This window comes from Nuphar pumila, chromosome 6 (assembly GCF_984573655.1).
Source record: "Nuphar pumila chromosome 6, dmNupPumi1.hap1.1, whole genome shotgun sequence".
NCBI classification, from domain to species: domain Eukaryota; kingdom Viridiplantae; phylum Streptophyta; class Magnoliopsida; order Nymphaeales; family Nymphaeaceae; genus Nuphar; species Nuphar pumila.
Window position 1 is genome coordinate 105697796 of NC_143254.1, and position 26401 is coordinate 105724196.

General features: G+C 37.9%; 1 protein-coding gene across 1 annotated transcript in view; it reads left to right on the forward strand.

Moving 5' to 3' along the window:
* Positions 1-26401, forward strand: part of LOC149835546 (uncharacterized) — a 59626-nt gene that overhangs the window by 30395 nt on the left and 2830 nt on the right. Inside the window, exons 5-7 of the mRNA XM_090008572.1 lie at positions 24805-24876; positions 25543-25851; positions 25962-26073. Coding sequence (XP_089864698.1) covers positions 24805-24876; positions 25543-25851; positions 25962-26073 — 493 coding nt within the window. The remainder of the gene's footprint in view (positions 1-24804; positions 24877-25542; positions 25852-25961; positions 26074-26401) is intronic.

A 26401-nucleotide genomic window follows, 5' to 3' on the forward strand; every position in this document is an offset into this window, starting at 1 on the left:
TCGAATCAATATAAGACAAAGACTTCGACTACGTAGACTTCGATCGTACGTACTTCAGGTCCTTTCTTTCTGCTTTCGGGATGACCCGGATATGCCCTCGGCCTAAGGCGCGTGAAATCATGATTTTTCAGTGTTATAATTGGTCTTTCTTCTAAGAAACTAATATCATTTTCATCGTTGTAGTAATATCAGACATGCATGACATGTTCGTAGATCGATGGGTGTTTTGAGATTTATGACAAACCTTGTGCAATAATGCACCGTTTTATGAAAAAAATCACGTAAACAGAGATAATTGCCTTCACAGTCAAGATGCTTGTTTTGGTTTAAAAGATCAGAGCATATTGAATGGGTTGTTGGATAAATAAGACCTGACACACCTATTTATCATTTGGTTCTGTCAAGAGAGATGATAGGAGGTACAAACTCTGATGGACAGGTTGTTAACAACTATACTCCTTGAGTGACAATGACTTGGTGTCTCCGGTCATTGGAGTTAAGGGACTGGGCTACCAAATATTATCTTAGGTGGTAGATTCTATTGACCTCTGCAGAAGTTCGGATGCATTCTCCGTTTATTTCTGCCTATGGGGAATTCTTTCTCGGTCTTTAAAACGTTCCTATTGGAGCAGACTCAGTTAGTCGTTCGGGTTATAATTTACATAAAATAATAAACCCCTGAACAGTCTTAGTTGTTTCTACGTGTTGTCCTGTGAGTACGTGCATGTTATTAATTATCGAAACAAGATTATCATGTCCACTTTGCTTCTTTTGAAACCGAATATTATAAAATATGATAATGCATATGTTAGTCTTGTCTAATATTGATGCACCTACCAGGATTTCATGAGTCTGACCCGTTTTATGGAATACAGGTGTCGAATAGACTGATGCTGCAGGCAATGGTGCGATGATATCAAGAATCCACTTTCTATGTCATTCACTCCTGAGCACATTTTTATAATTTTGTATAAGAGCTTTTGTAATAACTCTTTCTATATAAAACCTTGCTTTGAATCTTCATGGTTTTGAATGAATGATTGAAAATGCGGACCCAAATCCAAGACATTTGGAGACCCAGTTTGTTGGATGAGAATTTCGCCTGAAATCAGCTCAAGGTTCGCCGACTTGTTCTTTTCAAACATTATCTTTCACTGAATTATTGTTTTCAACTTTGAAAAATGATTTGTTATTAAAATTTCATTTTTTTTAAAATGTATAAGTTCAGGATTTTGGGGCGTTACAGACTATGATAAAACCTTTGCCCCAGTAGTTAGGATGACCATAGTTAGAACTCTCACTATAGCATCTATTAGGAAATGAGCCATCTTTCAAATGAATGTTAAAAATGCTTTTCTAAATGGAACCCTTAATTAAGAAGTCTATGGAACCTCCTCCTGGAGTAGGTTTAGTAATGTGATGGTTCAACTAAGTTTTCGATCTTGTTATACTGATACTACATTATTTGTCAAGTCTTCTGATGCAGGTATAGTCATTTTACTCTTCTATGTTGACGATATGATTATCATAATAGGTGATAAAAAGAGAGTTAGTCATATCAAAGATGTTCTAAAAATCAACTTTGATATGACATATCTTAGTTTTCTTAGATATTTTCTTGAAATTGAAGTTGCTTATTCGTCACATGGATATTTTTTCTTTAAGTATACAACCAAGATAATTGAAAGGTCAGGTCTTACCTATGAAAAGAGAGTTAACACACCAGAGGTCATCAATGCAAAAATAAAAGAAGATGATAAAAAACCTCTGAAAGATCCAACTCTATATCGCTAAATGATTGACACCTTAACTTACCTTTCTATTATTCGTCCTGATATTTTTCATGCTATTCATACTGCTAGTCAATTTCAACATTCTCCGACTATAGTACCAAAGTCACACAGACTCGGCTAGGGAGGTGCCGCACCCGAGTCGACACGCCCCGACACGGGTGCGGCTTCAGACTCGGCCTGGACTCGGTCAACGCCGAGTCAGACTCGGTCAACGAGTCGAGGCCGAGTCTGAGTCTGTCCACATTTTGGACTCGGTCAACTTTGACCGAGTCCAAAAATGTCCATTTGTCAAAAAAATGAATTTTTTTTATATTTTTTATTTAAAAAAAATATAAAAAGAGTCACAGTGCTGTGCACAGTCACAGACTGTGTTGTGTCTGTGCACTTTTTTAAAAAATAATATATATATATATATATATATATATATATATATAGCCGAGTCCCCGTGTCCAAAAATTTTAAAATTGCGCTGCACTCGCACCCGCACCCGCACCCACACCCATGTGACATAGTATAATACATATGAGTGTTGTAATGATAATAGTTATGTTAAAAGTGTAATGAAATATGCGGAAAAGAAATATATGTCCTACAATGGACGTTCACACATAGGAAGCAAAGAACAAGTCCAAGAGAGGACATACACAAAAGCCAACAATGGCTTGAAAGCATAAAATCTTATAAAAGCACGGGAGGGCTTCAAGAAGCCATGTCTTACAAAGGGGGGAGACCCCGCTTATTTATAGGCAAGAGAGGAGTGAGAGAGAGTTAGAAAAGGGAGAGAGAGAGGCACCATTGGGAGTCCCAACAAGGTGTCGTTGGGCTCCCAACGGTCACAATTGTGATCGTTGGGGGCCCAACGACTCTTTGTTGGCCCCACCAATGTGGGTGCATTTAATGCACAAAAAAAAAGAAAAAAAAAAGGAAAAATAAAAGGAAAAAAGGTAAAAAAGACTACAATGCCCCTAATGGGCAAATTTACAAAAATACCCCTTATCGGGTATGGATGAATATACCTATATATATATATAAATATTGATTACATGTATTTTAACACCCTCCCTCAAGCTTTACAGGGATATAACCGAAAACTTGTTGAGAAGAAACATAAAACGAGGAGCAACAAGGGCTTTAGTGAAAAAGTTTGCCAACTGGTACTCGGATGTGACGTAAGGCAGTGCTATGGTTCCTTTTAGGTATTCATCTCGAACATAGTGATAGTCCATCTCTCTGTGTTTAGTATACTCATGGAAGGTGTGATTGCTTGCAATATAAATGGTGCTCTTGTTATCACAACACATTTCGAAGGAGTAGAGATGATTATGCCCATTTTCGAAAAAGTACTATTAATCATGGTTTATTTTTATCATCATCATCTCCATTAGATGTCATTGCTTATTTCGACTCTGATTGGGGAGGAGATGTAAATGATCGTCGCTTAACTATTGGATTTTGTATTTTTGCAGGTAATTCTTTGATATCTTGGAGATGCAAAAAGCAACAAAAGGTGTTCCTATCCTTTACAAAAGCCAAATATCGTGCCATGACCACTACGACTTCTGAATTTGTGTGGTTACAACAATTATTAGAAGACTTAGAGGTTTACATGACTGAACCTTCAAGATTATGTTGTGATAACAATAGTGCAGTCTATATTTCAAGCAATTATATATTTTATGAGTGAACAAAGCATACTGAAATAAATTGCCATTATGTCCGTGAAGAATTCCTAAAGAAGACTATTACTTTACCCTATGTACCATCTGAATATCAACTAGCGGATTTCTTCGCTAAGGTGTTGCCCTCTCCTAGATTCTACTTTCTCCTTGGCAAACTCTGGATTATGATTCCGTGAGTTTGAGGGGAGTGTTAGAATATGTGTGCTTATTTATATATATGTTCTTATATATATGACTATAATTTGTTTTACCCTTAGGGGTATTTTGGTCTTTTGACCTATGTAATAGTAACAACCCATTAGGGGTTGTACAATGAAGAAATAAATAGCTCCAACAACACCAACATCCTGCCAAAGTTTTTTCTTTCGTTCCTCGCGCTACTCAAACTTGCATACAGGTGTGCAAGTACAACTGCTATCCCTGTATATTGATCAACGTGATTCAAGTTTTCCAACGTTTCGATGTATGATGCATGAACCGACTTTCTACCAATATCTATGAATAAGCATAAGCCAAAGAAGTATAGTATGAATGTTCTCCGATCTTACACACATACATGACAAACTAATTAATGAAATTAATCATTTGCAATGAATTTCTACATGTTGTACACATACATGACAAATTAATCAATTGCATTCATGTATAATATATATATATATATATATATATATATATATATATATATAAAATCAATGAAATCAGTCAATTGCAATTAATTTCTACATATTGCACACATACATGACAAACTAATCAATTGCATTCATGTATAGTAGCAATATATATATCTCAATTTAATAAATGAAATAAGTCAATTACAATGAATTTCTATGTGGTTTCACACATGACAAACTAATAAATTGTATTCGTGTATAATAGCAATTTCAATTTAATCAATGGTTATTACAAACTAACAAATGAACAAGATACCTCTCCATGATTATCGGACCTTCTTTCTCGCTGCTACCTCTTCGTCAGAGCATTTACTTTCTCTTGATGGAAAGCAACATCGGACTCCTAAGCGGTGTTCGCATTCGACCCAGCCACATGACCCTCACTTGCATCTACTTCCTGAGGAGGGTCCACATTAACCTTAGTCCCTTGATAAGGTACTTCCTCCGCCCTCTCACCACTGCCACTTGGGTCACCCTTCCCCTTCTTAGATGCTTTCCGGATGGGAGACTATTAGAGATCACGCATGTACCTGCTAACTCTTTGATCGACTTCGTTGATGCTGCTGAAAGGGGAGGAGAGAGGAGGCTACAACAGTTGCACACGATCTTCACCAACGCGTGCCCTATTCCTTGACTTAAGTTTATAACATCCAGATCGGGTTGGGTCTATGATTCTTCAATCTAGACCCGATACAATCCAGACCCAATATTAATAACAGGTCCAAATCTGGACCCGTATATACCCAATAGTCTCCCTCAAGTTGTGCATGGTTTTGTAACATGGACAACTTGTTCTTCAAAAACCAAAAATGGATGCTAGTGAGGCCCTTAGTAAACAAATCTGCCACTTGATCAGCTGTGGGAACATAGGCTGGTTCAACTTCTCTATCTTCGATCTTTTGCCGAACAAAGTGTTGATCAATCTCTATATGTTTGGTACGACTGTGATGAATGAGGTTGAAGGCAATTTGTATGGCACTCTAATTATCACAAAAGAGGTTGGTGGGCATAATAGACTCTCCAATCTCAGTCAAAAGATGTCTTAGCCATGTAGCTTCTGCTGTAGCAGCCGCCATAGATCGATACTCAGCTTTTGTGCTGGATCGTGCAACAACACGTTGTTTCCTGCTATTCCATGCTATCAAGTTCCCGTCAAGAAAAGCACAATATCCAGAAACTGATCGCATGTCATCTAGATCTCCAACCCAATCTGCATCTGTGTAAACATCCACTTGATGTCTCTTCCCTTTAATCTTGGACTGATTATAAACTAGACCATCTCCAAGAGTTTGTTTTTAAATATCGAAGAATTCTCTTAACAACATTCATATGCTCTGTTCGTGGGTCATGCATGAATTGTGATACTTGATTCACTGCATACACAATGTCTGGTCTAGTGAAGGTAAGGTATTGAAGCATACCAACGAGGCTACGATATTGTCTGGAGTCTTTATATGGTTCCCTATCTTGAGAACTGAGCTTGTGATTCAATACACTAGGAGTGGAGAGTGGTTTACAATTTGCCATGCCTGCCTTTTCCAATAGATCCAATGTATATTTGTGTTGAGTTAATGAAAGAGATCCATTCTGTCTATCCACTTCAACTACCAAGAAATAATGCAAAACTCCCAAATCTTTTATTTTAAAATGCCGACTCAGTAAGTCCTTGGTGGCTTTTATGTGTTCATCTAAATTTCCAGTAATAATAATATCATCCACATATATAAGAATCAAGGTGCATACTTGACGATCACAGAAGATAAACAAAGAATGATCGAGGTGGGAGCGTATGAAACCATATCGCTGAACTTCAAGAGAAAAACTGTTAAACCAAGAACGAGAAGCCTGCTTTAACCCATAGATGACTCTTCGTAGTTTGCAAACATGTGTGCTGGGGCTGTATTCTGCATAACCAGAGGGTTGTTCCATATACACCTCTTCTTTCAGGCTACCATGTAAGAATGCATTTTTGACATCAAGCTGACTAAGAGTCCATCCATACTGGACCGACAAAGACAAGATTAATCGAATAGTTCCTATCTTGACCATAGGACTAAAAGTCTCATCATAATCTTGTTCATATTCTTGCGTGAAACCTTTTGCTACCAATCTTGCCTTGTAGCGCTCAATGGATCCATCAAGTTTATACTTTATTTTATACACCCATTTAGACCCTACAACATTTTTGTCTGATGGTCTAAGAACAATCTCCCAAGTTTCACACTCACGTAAGACTTTTATTTTCTCGTTCATGGCTTCAACCCATTTAAGTGACATAGATGCTTGAGCAAAGCTAATAGGTTCATCTTGTTTTTCAATCTGGTAGATGAACAATTGTAAGTCCGTAGAGAAATTGTTATAACTGACCCATCTTTCAATAGGGTGGCGAATCCTCTCAGGTCTTCTAGGCTGCGCATCAGTTCACTGAGCATTATCTTTATTTCGCCGTACATAGATAGCTCCTTGAAACTTGGTAACATCTGAGATAGTAGGCATAGTGTCTTGGGTATTTGATGATTCTTCCCTTTGTAAACACACATCAGTTTTATTCTGTTCAGCCTGTATGGAATGACATGAGGAAGCATCGTGTGTGACCATTTGATCGAATATCTCAGCAGCAAGCCACGGTTGATAACCGCCATCATCCACACTGTGTTCTTCTACCCTTCCTGAGCTCTCGGTATGAGTTTCATCAAACACAACATTTCGTGAGACTCTGATTCGATGAGCTAGGATCGTAGCAACGATAACCTCTATACTGATCAGCATAACCAACGAACTTGCACTTGCTTGCCTTGTTCTGGAACTTGTCACGTTGGGAACTGCCAATATGAACACAACATACACAACCAAATACTCACAACTCATTATAATCCGGGTGAGTCCCAAAGAGTGTAAAATAAGGAGATTGATTTACAAGCAATTTCATGGGCAGTCAATTTATGACGTACACAGCAGAATGAAAAGCTTCCGTCCACAAACTTAAAGGAACATGAGTACCATGTATCATGCTCAAGGCACTTTTTACGATATGCTGGTGTTTTCTTTCCGCCACACCATTTTGTTGCGGCGTATGTGGACAAGATATTCAGCGACTTATTCCATTATCCTGGAGGAATTCAGTAAATTCCTTTGATAGATACTCTCCCCCACCATCACATTGGAAATGTTGGATTTGAGATGCAAATTGATTACTAATTAAGGCACAAAATGCACGAAAAAACCTGAACACTTCAGATTTTCGTTTCATAAAATAGATCCAAGTATACCTGGAATAACTATCAATAAAAGTGACATACCCGATAAAAAAGATTGTGGGGCAGGTCCCCAAACATCAGAATAGACATTTTCAAAAGGCACAAAAGCTCTTTGATTTATTGAGTTAAATGGGAGAACATGACTCTTACATAAATGACAACTGGGATAAAGAGAAATATCAAACTCATTATTCAAACTAGACTGTGGAACGAACCCACTAGACACAAGTCTTTCAATGAATGAACGATTACAATGACCCAAACGACGATGGCAAATGTCTGGCTTATTACACTAACTAAGACAATCCTTGAATGACACTGATTGAACTGGCTGTGACTTTATTGGAGTAGCACGAACAATAGGAGATTCCTTGAGGACATACATATTTCTCTGTCGTTCTCTTTCAACGCGCATCTTTTTCGTGAGAAGATCCTTGACACACACAGAAGGAGTAAATTCGACAGAAGATTTAGTATCATCAACAAGTTTAGAAACAAAAACAATATTTTTAACAATACTGGTGAGTGATAAACATTGGATAAAAGAAGTGAAGAGTTTGAGAGTGGAAGATAAACGTTTCCAACATGAGAGATAGGATGAACGACACCATCTCCAGTTTTAATACTGAATTTGCCACTATAAGGAATGAGTTGAGAAATCTTACCAGCATCACCTGTCACATGTGCAGCAGCTCCAGAGTCAATGTACCAAGTTCTCTGCTCAGTCTGCTTAAAGCTTAACTCGGAAAGAGCAGAAATCAAAAGATTCTTCACATTCTCCTTTTCATCTCTCGCTTGTCCTCTAGTGGAAGCCCCAGTACCATTAAATCTACCTTTGTTTTGCGGATTATGCCAACAATTTGCCTTAATGTGCTCCCTTTTATTACACTGAAAACACGTTGGTATATGTTTAGAAAATGGGTTCCCTGAGAGTGGGTTAGGTGACACGTTAGGCGTGGGAAGAAGCCTGCGACCTCCTTGATTACCTCTTCCCTGTCCACGTCCACCCCGAAAGCCTCCTCGTTCTCTCCCTGCCACCATGCCTGTGACCAGAACCTCATGATTGCTATTTTGAATCAGCTCCTCACCTCTAATGGTAACTTCATACTGCAGTAGTTTCGCCCGCATATCATCAAAGTTAGGCAATGAAGGAAGACGTAGAAGAGAAGTGACCATTCATCGCTTGCTGAACTTTCTCTTTGTTGGGAATGACACAACCCACCATCGCTAATTGATTTGTGATGCTCTTGACTTTGTTCATGTATTCTGTAACCGATAAGTTGTCTTTCTTCAAGAGTTGAAACTCTCTCTTTAAATGAAGAATCTTAGCCTCTGAAATCTGTGAATAGGTCTGTGCAAGTATCTGCCATAGTTCTCTGGCTGAACATTCATATGGAATAGCCACTAATACCTCTTGTGAAAGAGTAGAGGTAATATAAACCACGACAGCCTGATCTTTTCTTTTCCATGTTAAAAACTCTGGATTGCAAACTAGTTTGTTAGAGACTGCTCTTTATCATCTCACTCTTCCTGCAGGATAAACTCAGGTGGTGCATGAATCGTTCCATCGAGGTGACCAGAGAGGTCCAAACTACGAATAAAAGGCAGAATTTGCCTTTTCTAGGTCTAAGTAATTGGAATTGTTCAATTTCTCATATATGAGTTGGCCAAGAAAACTTGACGGAAGAGATGGGGAATCCTTGAAAAAAAAAATGAGGCAAATTGGCGAAGAATAATAATAAGAAAACACGAGTTGAATAAGTTGAAGGTATGAAAAATTGCTCAGCAATGCAATGATCCAGCAACCCAGACTTGTCCGACCTTTTTTTTTTTGCGGACAACCTTCAGAAATGCTTTGCAGAAATCGTGATCTGGAACAATTACAAATATGATTCAAAAGAGGAAGACAAGAAAAAATATCAACTCGTGCTTTGAGATATATGCTGTGACTTAAAAGAAAATGCCAAGGTTTTAAAACCCAGTGGCTCGGGACTCGACTCGTTCTTTATTGACTCGTGACTTGGTGGGTCAACTCGGTGACTCAGACCGGGTTTTGTTACCTTTTGATTTTAAAAGAAAGACAATATATAAATTGTCATTTAAACATATAAAGGTTTGTAGAATGACTTAATTACTAGTTTAATTGATTAATAAGTAAAATAACATCAAGTAAAACTGCTCTTAATTCAAATCTCACATTTACTAAAGAAACTACGCAAACAGGAACAAGTCTTTCAAATTTTCTTACAAATAATCCTGTATGGATGCTCAGCCAGGGATAGAATTCAACTCTTCTATGCCACATGCTGCTTTTCCTGTAAAGTATGCCCAATACAATAACTTAGCAGCTGGAAACAGTGGAAGTTTTCCTCAAACTTCCCAACCTGTAAGCATTTTTCTTTTTTCTCTTTCAATAAAATTTACCTCAGAAGTGGGATAACTACATCAAACTTCTCTTCATAGCAGTTATCTTGTTTATCTGTATTGTATAGTATAGTATAGTTTACATAATCAGGTTCTGCTTTTCATGTTTTGACATCGGACGTATTATTGGTAAATCTTTGTTTTTGGCATGTTTTGGTGCAGCATATAGGGCTCTACCAGTGTATTTCTTCAAGAATTTATTAGTAATTCTCTGGCTTTTTTCATGGACTCTGCACATCATATGGTGATACTTCTATGTGAAGGCTTAGCAAACTATATTTGGCATAATACGATAAAAGATATCTCACAACTAAACATTCAATCTCATTTTGTATAGTCTTATTTGTCAAATGTTGGATTTTTATGTTTTTAACTATAATTCATCTCATAATGGTTATTATGGTCCTTAAGCTTTCTAGGATCTTATTCATGTTCTATTGCAAGTCCATTTAGTTGCAGCAGTTACTTTTTTAAATGAGAGAATCAAAGTTACCTTTTTTCAAGTGAGAGAATTTGTGCTACATTGCAATGTACACCTTCTAGTTGGTTGTTAACCTAACAAAAATTCTGCGTAGTAGGTCATTCTTATGTAAGCTCTGTGTGAGTTTCATTATGCTCAGATGTCTTTAAAATCTTGATGCCTTAGTGGTCCTTTTCTTTTGGTTGGGTTTCATCTACTTTCAGACAGTATAGAATGAAATGCTGTATGTCAGCAAGCTAACATTATAAATTTGGAGCTGTTGGAAATATCTGTATATTCTTCTGATGTCCATTTAAATCCCAGAAGGGAAAAAAAAACATGGTTAAGTTGGTAAGCCTATTGTTATTATGCTATTTGTTCTTTGAAAAATGAACACTTACATATAAAAAAATTGCCCATAGCCTTTGAGAAATGAAAAAAGAAAAAAGTGCCCAAAACTCACCCGAGTCAGCCCAAATCAGGCCGAGTCAAGGCTGAGTTTTCGCAAAACGAGTTTACCTTGCCGGGTTGACTCGTTGGAGGGCCGAGCCAAGCCGAGTTGACTCGGCGAATTTTAAAACCTTAGAAAATGGTCGATCAACGATCTATTCAAGGAAGGAACAACCTTTGATTTAAGAAAATTCAGATGTGAAATGAGATCAGAAGAGAAAAGAGCAGCCTTTGATAAGTGAAAAGATCAGTTTTGACGTTGGAAGGGAAATAGAATTTGACGCATTCAAATTAGAACTTTTTGTTTAATCTCCTTTCAAATGTTAGGATCTGGTCTGAATGGTCAGATCCGACAGTCAATCAAAGAAACGGAAGGAGATCAGGTTAACGAGATAAAAGAAAATGATAAATCTGAACGAGAATAGGAGAAGAAGGGGGATAAGGGGAAAAGGGAAGAATCAGACACGATCGTTAAAAAAAAACTTAACGAGAGGAGAGAATATCAACCTATTGTGGGAGAGAATAGAGGAAGGGAAACTCGATCAAAGAGGGAAGGGAACGAGTAGAGAGAGAATAGGGGAAGAAGGAGGATAAGGGGAGAAGAAGGGAAACTCGACCTGGTTGTTAGGCGTCGACCTGCTTTGATACCATATTAGAGATCACGCATGTACCTGTTAACTCTCTGATCGGCTTCGTTGATGCTGCTGAAAGGGGAGGAGAGAGGAGGCTGCAGCAGTTGCACACGATCTTCACCAACGAGTGCCCTATTCCTTGACTTAAGTTTATAACATTCAGATCGGGTCGGGTCTGTGACTCTTCAGTCCATACCCGATACAATCCAGACCCAATATTAATAGAGATACTGGTCCATATTGGGACCCGTATATACTTGTACAATCCAGTCTCAATAGAGACAAGATTGTGCCTACAAACTGCTCAACTTTTTATGCATATTCTGCCTTAAATACGAGCTCCTTTGAAATTTGTAGTTGTTCACTGTACGATAATTCAAGTTGTTTTTCCAGCTCAATGCTTGAACGCAACTGTATGTGATTATTGATCATGCATTTTTTTTGGAAAATGTCGGACACCCACATTTTTGGCAATGGATGTGGCTCCCTCTCTACCAACTTTTGCACACTCAGATGTTCTTCCAAATTACCAGGATGACCCAGTTCATAGTTCTTCGTTGGCTTTTGTTGTTGTGCTTGCGAAATTTTAGATGATGTAGGTGTGGTCCCCTTCGACACAATCTTCTTCTTATTGGCCATATTATATTAATAAACATATTCAAATTTTCCTACAATAACAATATAGGGAATATTGAACAAGCATTGCAAAAAAACAAAAAAACTATTTGCGTTTCAAAAAGCATTTTAAAAAAAAGTGTACATTGTGCTTGCTGAAAATAATAAAAAAACTTTTCGTTTCAAGCTAAAAAAATAAAAGTGCAAAAGGGCACGCTGTGCTTACCGAAAAAACATGCCGTTAATGGTTCAACAACGATGAAATGCCTTCGATGAATAGTTTTCGAAAATAGTTGCCGGAAGGAAAGCAAGTTGGGGACCATTGGTTGGAGACAAAAGACAAAAAGACCCTTAGATTATGCGAAAATAATAAGGTTGGGGACCATAACGAGTTTATATATGATTCGAGAAAATATTTCACAACAAATAAACAATATCACATGTATCATACTTTCGCAAGTACAATATTTGCGATATAAGGCGATTTACAAATTACGTTATGCGAGATCATGTAGTATATGTGAATAAGTAATATATTTGCGAATTTGGTGGTAAGTGCAGTTTCACATAAATTTATGTGATTTCGGAAAGTATACGTAAAAAAGTAGGATATTTGCAAATTTAGTGGTAAGTGGTAAGTGGAGTTTTGCACATATTTCTTTGCGATTTCATGAAGTATATGTGAAAAAGTAGGATATTTGTGAATTTAGTGGTAAGTGGTAAGTAGGGTTTCGCACATATTTTTGCGATTTCATGAAGTATATACGAAAAAGTAGGATATTTGCGAATTTAGTGGTAAGTGGTAAGTGGAGTTTCACACATGTATTTTTTGTGATATATGCGAAAGAGTAGGATATTTGTGATTTTGATGGTTTCAGTTTCACAAAAAAATCATAAATAAATTTATGCGAGTCCGTGAGGTCTGAGTTTCTGCATAAAAAACCTGCGATTCTAGATTTAAGTGGGAGTTAAAACTAGCCGAGAGGTGGTACAATTTTATCGTAAGAAGGCATAAATTCACAATTGTGAAGGGTAAAAGGGTCCTAACGATGTCAGATATTTGTGATTTTGGACATTGGGAGAATATAAAAAACTGTAGGGTTTTTAGGAAATTGGGTCAAATTATTCGTACAATATGTTCATTTTCCATAATTAGTAATGCCAAACATATTTTTAAGCTTAAGAATAAATCCTAAAAAGCAAAAGTAACACAAACACATATCCATAACACAATCAATATATATAATTAACAAACATGTTTTCATCATTTCATGGAACCAATGTTGTGAAAAGCATTGAGGCGTAGTGTAGCGCTCCACTGAAAACTGAAGCAAGGCGTAAAGTGTAAGCCTCATATTTTCTTTTAAAAAAACTTAAAAAAATCTTTTAAAAATATCTAAAAATATAAATAAAATTAATAAATAAAAAATGCAACATACCAACATTTAACATTTGAAAAATCATGTTTTTACATTATTACAACTTGATCCAAATTGCGATTTCCTAAAAATACCATGTTGAACACATCCATGGGGTCAAATTGATCAAATAAAACCCACAAGGTGAGAGAGAGAGAGAGACCACCTTCTTCTTCTTTTCAGCAAAGAGAGAGAGAGGGAGGAGGGCGAGAGGCGATAAATGTGAGAGATGAGAGGGGGTGGCCCTAATCAGTCAGGCCTCTCCCTTTTTTGGGTCAAATGGGGGCTTTGACCCCCATTCGACTCATAAAAAATGAGGTGCACCTCTCTGTGAGGAGTGTGCCTCGGTAACTTTACGCTTTATATGTGCACCTCAAAGCGAGGCACACTTTTTGAGCTTTGCGATGCATAGAACAAATCACAAAAACACATGCACATATATATAATTATATATAAAATAAAATACATATAATAATAATAATAATAATGACTAAACTGCCTTTGTGCCTAGGTGGGGGCAGCTTAGTTGCCGACTAGGCACCTTAGTCAGCATAATTAGTACCTTTTAAGGCACCCACCTATGTCACAGGGATTCGTCCAGATAGGTGCCGCACCCACGTCGACGTGACGCGATGCGGTTGCGGCACCGGATGCGGTTGGTCCAATTTTTTGATTTTTTTTAAATTTTGCCCTGTGAAATGGGCTGCGGAATTTAAAAAAAAAATCTGCTGACAGCTGACCGCGCCGCAGGACCCGCCCCTTGCTGGATTTTGATTTTGATTTTGGCCTTGATAGCTTCGGTCTCTTTAGAGTTGCCTATTCCCTGACGAGGACTTCCAGATTCTTCACCTCTCTCCACCCCTTGCTGGATCCCTGCAGGTAGTGATGAGAGAATGAAAGGATGGAACAACCAATGTGTGCTTACTGCTGCTGCTCTTGTTTTATAAAGGGGGCACTTGTGTCCACAACATCTGACGAGCTTTGTTGGCATCCCATGCTATTCCTGCCTCCAAACAATGAATTCACAGCGTTGGAAAACATACTGTTAACTTGGAAATTATGATCCATCTTCCTCAAAAATTAAAACCAAAATTCAAGAGCCTTTTGAAGTCTTTATCCTTCAACAATCCAGATCTTTCTTCGTCAAGGATTTTCTCTCTCCATAATAAATGATAATGGTGGTGGTAGCCTTGGTGGCTATTAGTATTCACTTTTCTCTTGACGAGATGGGTGCTCTAGCCCAGAGTTACCAGAAGCGCCTAGGCAAAAGGGGAAGCGCGCTTCCCCGAAGCGCGCTTCGGAAGCGCGAAACGTCGTGCTTCCGAAGCGTGAGGGGAAGCGTCCCCCTTTTTTGGGAAGCACGCTTCCCTTTTATGGGAAGCGCGTCCCCCTTTTATGGGAAACGCGCTTCCCATAAATGGGAAGCGCGCTTCCCCCACGCTTCCCCCTTGCTTCCCCCTCGCTTCCCCATTTTTTTCATTTTTTTTTCGCTTCCCCTCGCTTCCGGTTCGCTTCCTAGGTCGCTTCCTAGGTCGTTTCCGAGACGGTTCGGAATTTTCTTCTAAGTGGTCCCACGCTTCCCCGCTTCCTAAATTTTTGAAAGTGCCTCACTTCCCGCTCCCGCTTCCCGTATCGCTTCCCGCTCCCGCTTCCTCGACTGGTAACTCTGCTCTAGCCGTAGCCTGGTGTAGACCTCTCTTTTCCACATGTCAAATCCAATAAATTTCTTTTAGCTGTCATCCAGAGTCCAGACTGGAGATTTGTGTGCAACTGTATATAAAATGAAATTTGAAGAACCCTAGGCAGTGGCGGTGGAGCCGTAGGCCTTGTGAAGACTCTCTCTCCAACAAACCACATCAAACCTTTCGCTTATATCTTTTTTTGTGAAGACCAGGGAGTTTCAGACATGATTGAATCATGATAGTCAACAGAACGCAGCAGACTGGGTCGATCAGATTGCCAATCCTTTCGGTTCATCAATTTTGTCCCGTTGCGCCAAAGTACACAACAAGCAGAACGTGGGTAACAAGTCTTCAAACAAACAAACCAGCAAAAAAAACTGGTTATAAGTCCTATATATATTTATTTATTTATTTATTTATTGCCGCACCCCCGCACCCGGGTTTTTTGGAAGTGCCGCATCCCCGCACCCGCACCCATGTGACATAGGCACCCACCTATGAGTTGCACTTTTCCATTTCATCCACCCAACCTTTATCCTATGATTTACATCTCCATCAATTTCTCCATACTTTTGAATGATGAATCCCAAATATTTGAAATAATCATTCACCGGTATTTCTTGCTCACCAAGCTTCACTACACTCCCATCACTACTTCGTTGCTTACTAAACCGACATTCCATATATTCAGTCTTACTCTTACTCAACTTAAAACCTCTAGCTTCCAATGTCTGTCTCCATAATTCTAACTTAGCATTAACCCCAGCTCTAGACTCATCAATCAAAACAATATCATCAACAAACAACATCAACACGACACATTTTCTTGAATTGATCTCGTAAGCTCATCCATCACTATAGCAAATAGGAAAGGGCTTAAAGCAGATCCTTGATGTAACCCAACCGTTATAGAAAAATTGGTTGTCATCCCTCCACAAGTGCGGACATTGGTTACTACTCCTTCATACATATCCCTAATTATACTAATGTAGAGAAACACCTTTCTTCATCATTGTCCACCAGAGAACGTTCCTAGGTACTCTATCGTATGCCTTCTCCAAATCAATAAAAACCATATGCAAATCTTTGTTCCTCTCTCTATTTCTCTCAATAAGTTGTCTAAGAAGATGTATAGCTTTCATAGTTGATCTTCCAGGCATAAAACCAAATTGATTCTCTGATATCATGACAACCTAGACTCAATCACCCTCTCCCAAAGTTTCATGGTATGACTCATGAGTTTTATACCACGATAGTTTGTGCAATCTTGTATATCACCCTTATTCTTATATAGAGGCACCAAAGTACTCTTTCTCCACTCATTAGGCATCTTATTTGTCCGCCAAATCTTGTTAAAAAGATTTGTCAATCATTCTAAACCTTTCTCTCCCAAGCATTTCTAAGCCTCAATAGGTATACCATTTGGGCCAACTGCCCTTCTTGATTTCATTTTCTTCAAAGCCTCTGCAATTTCTTTTTTTTGAATCTTGCGCATGAAGTCGTGATTCATCTCATGAAAAGGAATGGACAAGTCTCCAAGATCCTAAGCATGACTTCCATTAAATAGCTTATCAAAATAGTCTTTCCATCTCTCCTTAATCTCCTCATCTTTGACTAAAACCCTTTGTGTTTCATCTTTGATACATCTAACCATACCCAGATCCCTCGATTTCCTATCTCTCATCTTTGCAAGCCTATAAATATTCTTCTTGCCCTCTTTGGTATCCAACTTGTTATAAACCTCCTTATATACCTTATCCCTCGCGTTTCGAACTACTTTTTTAGCTTTCTTCTTTGTTATCATATACTTCTCCAAATTCTCATTACCACGACTCTTACTTAGATTTTTATAACACTCTTTTTTAACCTTAATAGCTAATTTGACATCCTCGTTCCACCATGATGTATCCTTACCTAGCGGTGCACCGCTTTTAGACTCACCCAATACCTCCTTAGCCACCTTTCTCATGCCACCCGCTGTCTTATTTCACATTGATTCTGAATCCTCCTCGAGACACCAATCAACTTCCTTAACTACCTGCTCTACAAACATTCCTTGTTTAACTCCTTTCAGTGCCCACCACTTAATTCTAGGATCTATCATATGTCTATCCCTTTTGCGGCATTGTCTAATTTTAAGATCTACAATTAAGACTCTATGTTGTGTAGCTACACTTTCTCTCGGTATAACCTTACAATCGATGCAACAACCCCTATCTCTCTTTCTAAGTAGGAAAAAATCTATTTGACTCGTATTAACCCAACTTTTAAATGTTACTAGGTGAGACTCCCTCTTCCTAAACCAAGTGTTTGTTAAGATCATATCATAGGATAAACCAAAATCTAAAATCCTTTCTCCACTTTCGTTTCTTTCTCCTATACCATAGCCTCCATGGATACTCTCAAATCCATCCTTACTAATGCCTACATGTCCATTAAGGTCACCGCCGATGAAAAGCTTTTCTCTATAAGATATCCTTTGTACTACTCCATCTAAATCTTCCCCAAATTGACGCTTAATGGAATCATCTAAACCTACTTGAGGTGCATAAACACTAATAATATTAATAATATTCGTACCTAATACTAATTCAATAAGTAAAATCCTATCACCTTTCCTACGGACCTCAACTACATTATCTATAAACTCATGACTCATAACAATCCCTACTCCATTCCTATTTCTATTTATTCCTGTATACCAAATCTTATATCCCCAAGGTTCTATCACTTTTGCCTTCTCACCTACCCATTTGGTCTCTTGTAGACATAAAATATCAATCTTTCTCCTACACATAACATCTATTAACTCTACCAACTTACCAGTTAAAGACCCTATGTTCCAAGTGGCTAACCTAATTTTATGGTCTTTGACTAACTTCTTTACCCCCACCCGTCCAACAAAGTGAGGAAACCCTTGCCTATTTGACACCACACCTGGGCGCCGATGTGACGCGTCGCTTCCGGGCGACGACCTAGCAACCCTTGCCCATTTATCACTGCCTCCGGGCCTATAGAGTACAACGCGTCGCTTAGTAGAGAACGCCCCAACGAAATTCTCATATTGGTTCTTATTCATAGGGTATGACTAAGTTTTTATGCTGGCTGTCACTGGCCTACCGCAACCCTCCTCCTTTATCCGGGCTTGGGACCGGCGGTGTATAACTAAACAGTTAAACGCAGGCGGTGTATAACTAAACAGTTATACACAATCCTCCTCCTTTATCCGGGCTTGGGACCACAACCCTCCTCCTTTTTTTTCTTGATCAATTAATATAATAAACAAAGTTACAAGGTTACAAAGGGTAATGAGGTATCACCCCCACATAATAGACATAACAACCATGAGTCAAATACATGCTCTGAGACAAGCAGAAAGAACTTCCCCAACCTACAACCTCCATGTACTGTCAACTCAGGACTATGGTTCATCTAGTGGATTCATTCTTTGTCATATACCTTCTGTTGCTCTAGATATTCTAATGAAACAAGGTACAATGAAACAATAGTGAAACAAACACAATGCCAACAAAGGGCTTTAATAAACTCACTTAAGGTTGGTCACTAATGGACCAAATACAATCTCAAAAGAGATAAAAATACCAAACAGCACAAGAGGCATACAAGCCTATAAGATGGAAAAAAAACTCTAGAGAAAACCCTCAAATGCTTCTAAAAGCATTGAGGAATAACAAGAGAGTGAGGCTTTATTTATAGAGCCTCACTCCAGCACATGGGAGGCAGTCCAGCTCTTTGGACTGCCTTCTAACAGTCATTATTATGACTCCTGGGTGGTAGTCCAATGTCTAGTTGGACTGCCTCCCAACAGTCACATTTTGACTGTTGTGCCCAACAACCATATTTTGACTATTGGGCAGTTTATTTAAAACAATGTTAAATTACATTTCAGTCCCTAGTGGATTGTACTATATGATAAAAGACAAAAATACCCTTATCGGGTATTTGAATACAATTTTATTTTTAACACTCCTCCTCAAACTTATGGGGAAATCACCGAAAGTTTGCTAAGAAGATACAAAAATTGCGGCAGTGGAAGAGCTTTGGTGAAGAAGTCTGCAATCTGAAATTCGGACTGGACATATGGCAATGTAATAGTCCCCTTCAAATATTCTTTGCGAACATAGTGGCAATCCATCTCAATGTGTTTTGTTCGCTCGTGAAATGTGTGATTGCTGGCTATATAGATGGCACTTTTATTATCACAGTATAACTTTGAAGGTTCTGAGACATCAATACCCATATCGGAAAGTAGTTCTCTCATCCACACAACTTCAGTGGTTGTGGTAGTCATTGCCCTGTACTCAGCTTCCGTAGAGGATAAAGACACTTTCTGTTGTTTTTTGCATCGCCAAGAAATGAGAGAATCACCTAAAAACACACAAAAGTCAGTAGTTGAGTGATGATTATTGGGATCTCCTCCCCAGTCAGAATCAGTGTAAGAAATAAGACTTAAAGATGAGGAAGAGGATAAGAATAGTCCATTAGATATAGTTTTCTTGATGTATCAAACTATTCTTAATACTGCACTCATGTGGACGGTTGTGGGCGCATGTTGAAATTAACTTGCAGAATGTATGGCATGCGCAATATCTGCCCTTGTAATGGACAGGTACATCAACGATCCAATAAGTTGTCGATAAGGGGTTGGATCATCTAATAATACTTCATCTTCATCTCGCATTTTCGCATTTATTACTTCAGGAGTATCAACATATTTTGTGTCAGTGATTCCTGAACGCTCAACAATATCAGCAACAAACTTGATTTGAGATAAAATGTATCCTCTTGGTGAGTAGGCTACTTCAATTCCTAAAAAGTATCTAAAAAAACCAAGATCAGTCATATCAAAGGATTTTTTAAGCAAAATTTTAATATCTTCAATTTCCTTTTGATCATTCTCTGTGATGATCATATCATCAACATACAAAAGAAGAATGATCAATGAAGTACCTATAGATCTCACAAAAAGAGTAGTGTCAGTGTAACATGATTTAAATCAAAGTTTTAATATCGTACCACTGAACCGATCATACCATGCTTTAGGGGCTTGTTTAAGCCCGTATAGGGCTTTTTGAAGACGAAGGACCATGCCCTTTTCAATAGACAGACCAGGAGGAGGATCCATGTATACTTCTTCATTTAAGTTTTCATTCAAGAATGCATTTTTAACATCTAACTGATATATCGGCCATTTTCGAATGGATGCTATAGCAACTAGAGTTCTTACTATAGTCATACGAGCTACTGGGGCAAAGGTCTCTTCATAATCTATACCATATTCTTGAGAATATCCTTTTGCAACAAGTCTTGCTTTATATCTCTCAAGAGACCCGTCACTTTTTGTTTTAATTTTAAACACCCATCTACACCCTATTGTCTTCTTTCCGATAGGAAGAGGTTGAATTGCCCAAGTGCGAGCCTTGTGTAATGCATCTAATTCAATTTTCATGGCTTCAACCCATTCGTTTATATTTTTGGCCTCGTTATAATTAAATGGTTCATGATAGGAATGAATGGCTAAAAGACATGCCCTGTAGTTTGGTAAGAAGGATTCGTATGAGACAAACCTACTTGGAGGCCTATGTGTTCGTTCTGACCTTCTAACACTAGTTTCTTCAGTATTTGTTAGTTGATTATATCTGTCAAGGGCACATAGATGCTCCCCAGTATTTCGTCTAGAGTATTGAAGAAGATCTTGAGATGGTTCACTACTTGAGTCATTAATAGACTCGAAGGTTTCAATATCATTAGTAATACCTTTATTGGGTAACAAATCAAATAAGAAAGTATACTTGGATTCTTTCTTAGGAACTTCAAAATCAAATCCATTGTCATTTTCTAGAAAGGTCACATTTCTAGAAACATAGAGTTTATCATTTGTTTTATCATAACATCAATATCCTTTTTTTATTATCAGCATAACCAAGAAAGACACATTTTATGGCTTTAGGAGAGAGTTTGCTATATTTTTCAAGAAGCACGAAGCATTTACAACCAAATACCCTTAGCCTTTTTAAATCAGGAGAAATTTTAAATAGTTTTTCAATAGGAGACTTGTTTTCCAAAGTTTGAGAAGGCATTCTATTTATTAGATAGACGGCGGTTAGGGCAGCTTCAACCCAAAATTGCTTTGGAACTTCTTTTGAAATAAGTAGAGTTCTAGTAGTTTCAATGATATGACGATATTTTTTTTCAGAAATCCCATTTTGTTGAGGTGCCCTAGGGAATGATTTTTGATGCACAATTCCATGACTTTTTAGTTATAATTGAAATTCATTTGAAAGAAACTCTCCCCAGAGTTGGAGCGAAAGACTTTAATATTTGTTTTAAATTGATTTTTAACTAGATTATGAAAGTTTTTAAAACATGAAAAAACTTCGGATTTGAGTTTTAGAAAGTAAATCCAAGTATGTCTACTAAAATCATCTATAAATGTAATATAGTATGAATAACCACCTTTTGACATAACAGGAGCGGGACCCCACACATCCGAATGCACTAATTCAAAAAATTTATGTGTCACAGAGGTTCTGGACCCAAAAGGTATCATTTGCATTTTTCCAAGTATACAATCTTCACATACAATTTTTTATTTTTACAAAATTTTTCCAAAAATGGAAAAAAAGATAATTTGGATATACTTGGGTGTCCTAATCTTTTATGCCAAAGATCTATATTAATGTCTTTGACATGATTACAAAATGAGTATTTTGGTAAACACAGAAAATCCATGTAGTAAAGGTCTCCTCGTCTATGGCCTTGCCCAATCAACTTCCCTGACTGGAGATCATGCACCCAACACGCCTTAGATAAGAAGAATACTTTACAACCATAGTCAGTAATTTGAGAGACCGAAAAAAGATTTAAATCCAGTTTGGGAATGACTCTCACTTTTGGAACAAATATTTTTTTTGAAATATCATCAAGGTTTTCTAAGCTTTTGACTTTTAAAGAGGTACCATCGACAGTTGACACACATGAGAAATATTATTTAGTGCAATCGGATAATAGAGACTCATTATGAGTCATGTGGAAAGAAGCACCTGAGTCTAGAATCCAAGAGGTCTTACCTGGAGGAGACGAGGAAGAGATGGCAGCTCCGGATGTAGAAGGTGTAGCCTTAAGAAGTTGTGAGACGGCTTCTGCTATTTGAGCAAGATTTAATTCATTGAAGTTGCTCTCTTTTCTTGATTCTTGAGGTTCTTCACTTAAGACGGCCATCTTTTTAAATTTGGGACATTCTGGTCTTATATGTCCGGGTTCCTTACAATGATGACAAATAATTTTTCCTTTGTATCCTCCTCAAAGTGAGGTGGTTTATATGTTTTCACAAAAATTTCGGGTCTTGCCATGGCAAGGACCTCATCATTAGACTTGTGCATTCCAAGTCTTGTCTCTTCTTGACAAATTTGAGCAAGGGCCTCACTTATAGAAAGAGAAGTGGTCTTGTGAAGTAACGAAGATCTTACTTGCTCAAATTTCGGTCGAAGGCCATAAAGAAAGGAGAAAAGATTTTCTCTTTCGATTTGGGTCATTCTCATATCTGTAGTCGAACCTTCCCATTTTGGTTCCAACATGACTAATTCATCCCAAATAAGAGATAAAATACCGTAAAAATCTCTTACACTTTTATCTCCTTGTTTTGAATTACGTACCTTGTCTTGGAGATAATAAAGTCTAGCCATATCCTTTTGGATAAAGGTACTTCTTAGAAAGCTCCATGCGTCACATGCCTTTTTGAATTTGATGATATTGGTGGCGATCTTGAACTCCATGGTATTCATAAGCCATGAGAGTATTTGTGCATTGCTTGCCTCCCAATCTTCCAATTTATTTTGGTATTCTTCCAAGGCTTTTTCTTTTTCTTCTTCGGACAAGGCTTTGACTTGATCTACTTTTCTTCTAGTCAATTTGAGTTGTGATTCACTAGTAGAACCACTAACAAAACCTCACAATTTTTTTTCTTTGATATGATTCTTCATAACCGTCGCCCACATCAAGTAGTTGTTTTCATTGAGTTTGTAGGTGATGACGGTGTCAAACTCTCTTTCTCCCATAATGAATACTTGAGTTTAGAATGGCAGAGATAGAGAATGATCAATGATCGAAGAACACTTTCTTCACGAGATTCTCCTTCTTTTAAGAGCCTAGCTATGATACCATGTAATGAAACAAGGTACAATGAAACAATAGTGAAACAAACACAATGCCAACAAAGGGCTTTAATAAACTCACTTAAGGTTGGTTACTAATGGACCAAATACAATCTCAAAAGAGATAAAAATACCAAACAACACAAGAGGCATACAAGCCTATAAGATGAAAAAAAAACTCTAGAGAAAACCCTCAAATGCTTCTAAAAGCATTGAAGAATAACAAGGGTCCAGCACATGGGAGGCAGTCCAGCTCTTTGGACTGCCTTCCAACAGTCATTATTATGATTGTTGGGTGGTAGTCCAACGTCTAGTTGGACTGCCTCCCAACAGTCATATTTTGACTATTGGGCAGTTTATTTAAAACAATGTTAAATTACATTTCAGTCCCTAGTGGACTGTACTATATGATAAAAGACAAAAATACCCTTATCGGGTATTTGAATACAATTTTATTTTTAACAGATATCTCTCTAACCTATGCATCTGAACTACACACTCCCTTCTTATGACTTCTTTTCTTCCCACACAACACTTGCCAAAGCAGTCGGTGTACCTGTGTCTACACCGGGGCGGGTACCGGGCACAGTGCGGGTACGCCACGGGTCGGATCTCACGCAGTGCCGAGTTGGATCCAACGCCAACCCAAACTTTTGTTTTGATGTCAGTGAAGGAATGAAAGAAAGGCAGGGAGGAAGAAGAAAAAGGAGGAAGAAGAAGACAAAAAAGAAGAAAGAGAAGGGGAAGGAAGAAAAATACAAAAGAGGAAGAGGAGGAGAAGGAAGAAGAAGAGGAAGAGAAGGAAGAAAAAAACGAAAGAGGGAGAGGAAGAATAAAAGATAGAAGAGGAGAGAGAGCGTACATCTTCTTCTTCTTCCAATCTGCCGGGGAGAGAGAGAGAGAGAGAGTTGGTGGGGCTCGGTCCCCACTTGGCCCCTCCTTTGTCGTTGGCTTCGTCTTCTTGTTCTCCTTCGTGGAGAGAGAGAGGGAGGTTACAAATACCCCCCTTTCCCTTTTATATTGAACCTTAATATAAAAGGGCTGGGTCCTCATTTACCTTAATCCATGGATCCACATATGATCCAAACCCAGCCCATTTTATATTAAGGTTCAAGTGAGGACCCTCAAAACACCAAGACCCAAACTCTCTCTCTCTCTCTCTCTCTATATATATATATATATATAGCCATGTCCCCGTATCCTCATTTTTTGAAATTGCCGTGTTGTACCCGTACCCGTACCCGCACCCGTACCCAAGCGACAAAGGCACTACGATGCCTTCTCTGCTGACCATAATATCTTCTTTATTAGCCTTTTCACTAAATGTGCACTCCACATATGCTATTTCACTTCTACTAACTATGATACTTTATGCTTCTCTTTTCTAGTTTGGCTGATAAATGCTGTATGATCTGCAGCAGTGTATATATGATGGGATCTCTCCTGTTCATATGATGTCAATTCATGTGTAATAAGTGCAGACAAATGTGGTGCTTTTAATGCTTATAATGCATGGGATGGGTTATTCAAATGGTTCTGTGTGCAGATATGGCCTCCAAAGACTATCAAAGATTCTGGATCTCGCCTTCATTTGAAATTGAAGGAAGCCATCATCCAGGTGAGTTTGAGTTATTAATATTTGATAAAGTTTACAATCGTAGTCATATGTTAAATATTTTTATGTGTCTGCTGTTAAAATAATGAACATTGTACTCTTTTCCTTTTAATTCATTGAAGTCCTTTTAAAGGCAGATTTTTCTAGGCTCAGTTATTCAGCATGAACAAAGCTGCAATTTGGTTTGCAATTGTTTATTGCATTGTTTTCCCTTATCTGTTAAGATAACAGTATGGTAAACCTGAATAGTAACAAATCATCAATATCCTTCAATGACTTTGTGGGACTAGAAAGTTTTATTGAAATTTGACAAATAAAAGGCACGAAGTTCTGTAGCGTTTTTTAAAAGTTTTTGCCACAGTATCTAGATTAAGGTTTCATGTCACATTTCAATTTTCTACACATGCTTTTCTAGCTGTGCTTTTGAGATGAATAACTTGGGGGACAATAGGTTTAACACTTCTTTAATAACAGCCCCATGATTTAAATGAATGCCTCTATAGGAGATTATTTGCACTCTTGTTTATATATGTATTGTTCTTTGTCAAAATTGTGGAATACCATTTACATTTATATTATAATGCATTATGAGAGGCTAGGCATCAAAATTTGTTTTGGTGTCTCAGGAAATTTTTATGCTGACAAAGTTTTTCCCTGTTCACCTTGCAGAGTGGTCTAGAAACGAATATTCTTGGAAACCATCTAGTTTCATTGGCCATGGCAGAATCTCGTGCTCCTCCTCCTGCATTCTCATCAGGACCCCTTGTGGGTATGTCTCCTGAAGTCAAAGATGTAGGCTTACAATCATCAGCACTGAAAGAAGAAAGGTTGACTGAAGGATATCCATTAGACTCTGGCATTGGTACTGCGAGGTTATCGGTACAAGATATTGTTGAGATTGATGGTCCTAACTCTACAGGGAATCAATTTGCCTCGTCTCAGGAGTCAAACTTCCCTAAAAGCTTAAGTCCTACTGCTGTAAGTTGATACTTATTGTCTGCTTACTGCTAATCATTTTGCTAGTTATTTTTAGAAGATCATTTACATATATTTTTTTTTCATGCATGAATATCCACATCATAATACAGCCTGGTGCCACAACAAGAAAGAGTGCTGCTTACAATGTTGATCTGCATAATTCAGAAGCTTTATATTATGCAGATGATGAAGATGGGACACAAAGGAAGTATACTCGCAGAGGTTTGGATCTTACAGCAGCTTTGATTTCTTTGGAACAGAGACTTAAACTAGATAGAACACAAATTATAAATCCTGGAATTTGAGAGCAACATGAGAAAGGTCCAAATATTCAACTGTTCTCCCATTTCAGCTCATTTTTGTTTGTCCCTCATGAATGTAAGTGGGAGAAGTGACTCTCATTCCTTGGTGCTTGAGAGGGGAAAGAGAATGACTACAAGCTGTAGTAAATTTACCTATTTATTTATTTACTTGACAAAATGCTCCCTTGACGTAAGTTTCTGTTCCTTTAATCCACGATTTGTTTGCCTCTTTTAGAAGTTATAACTGA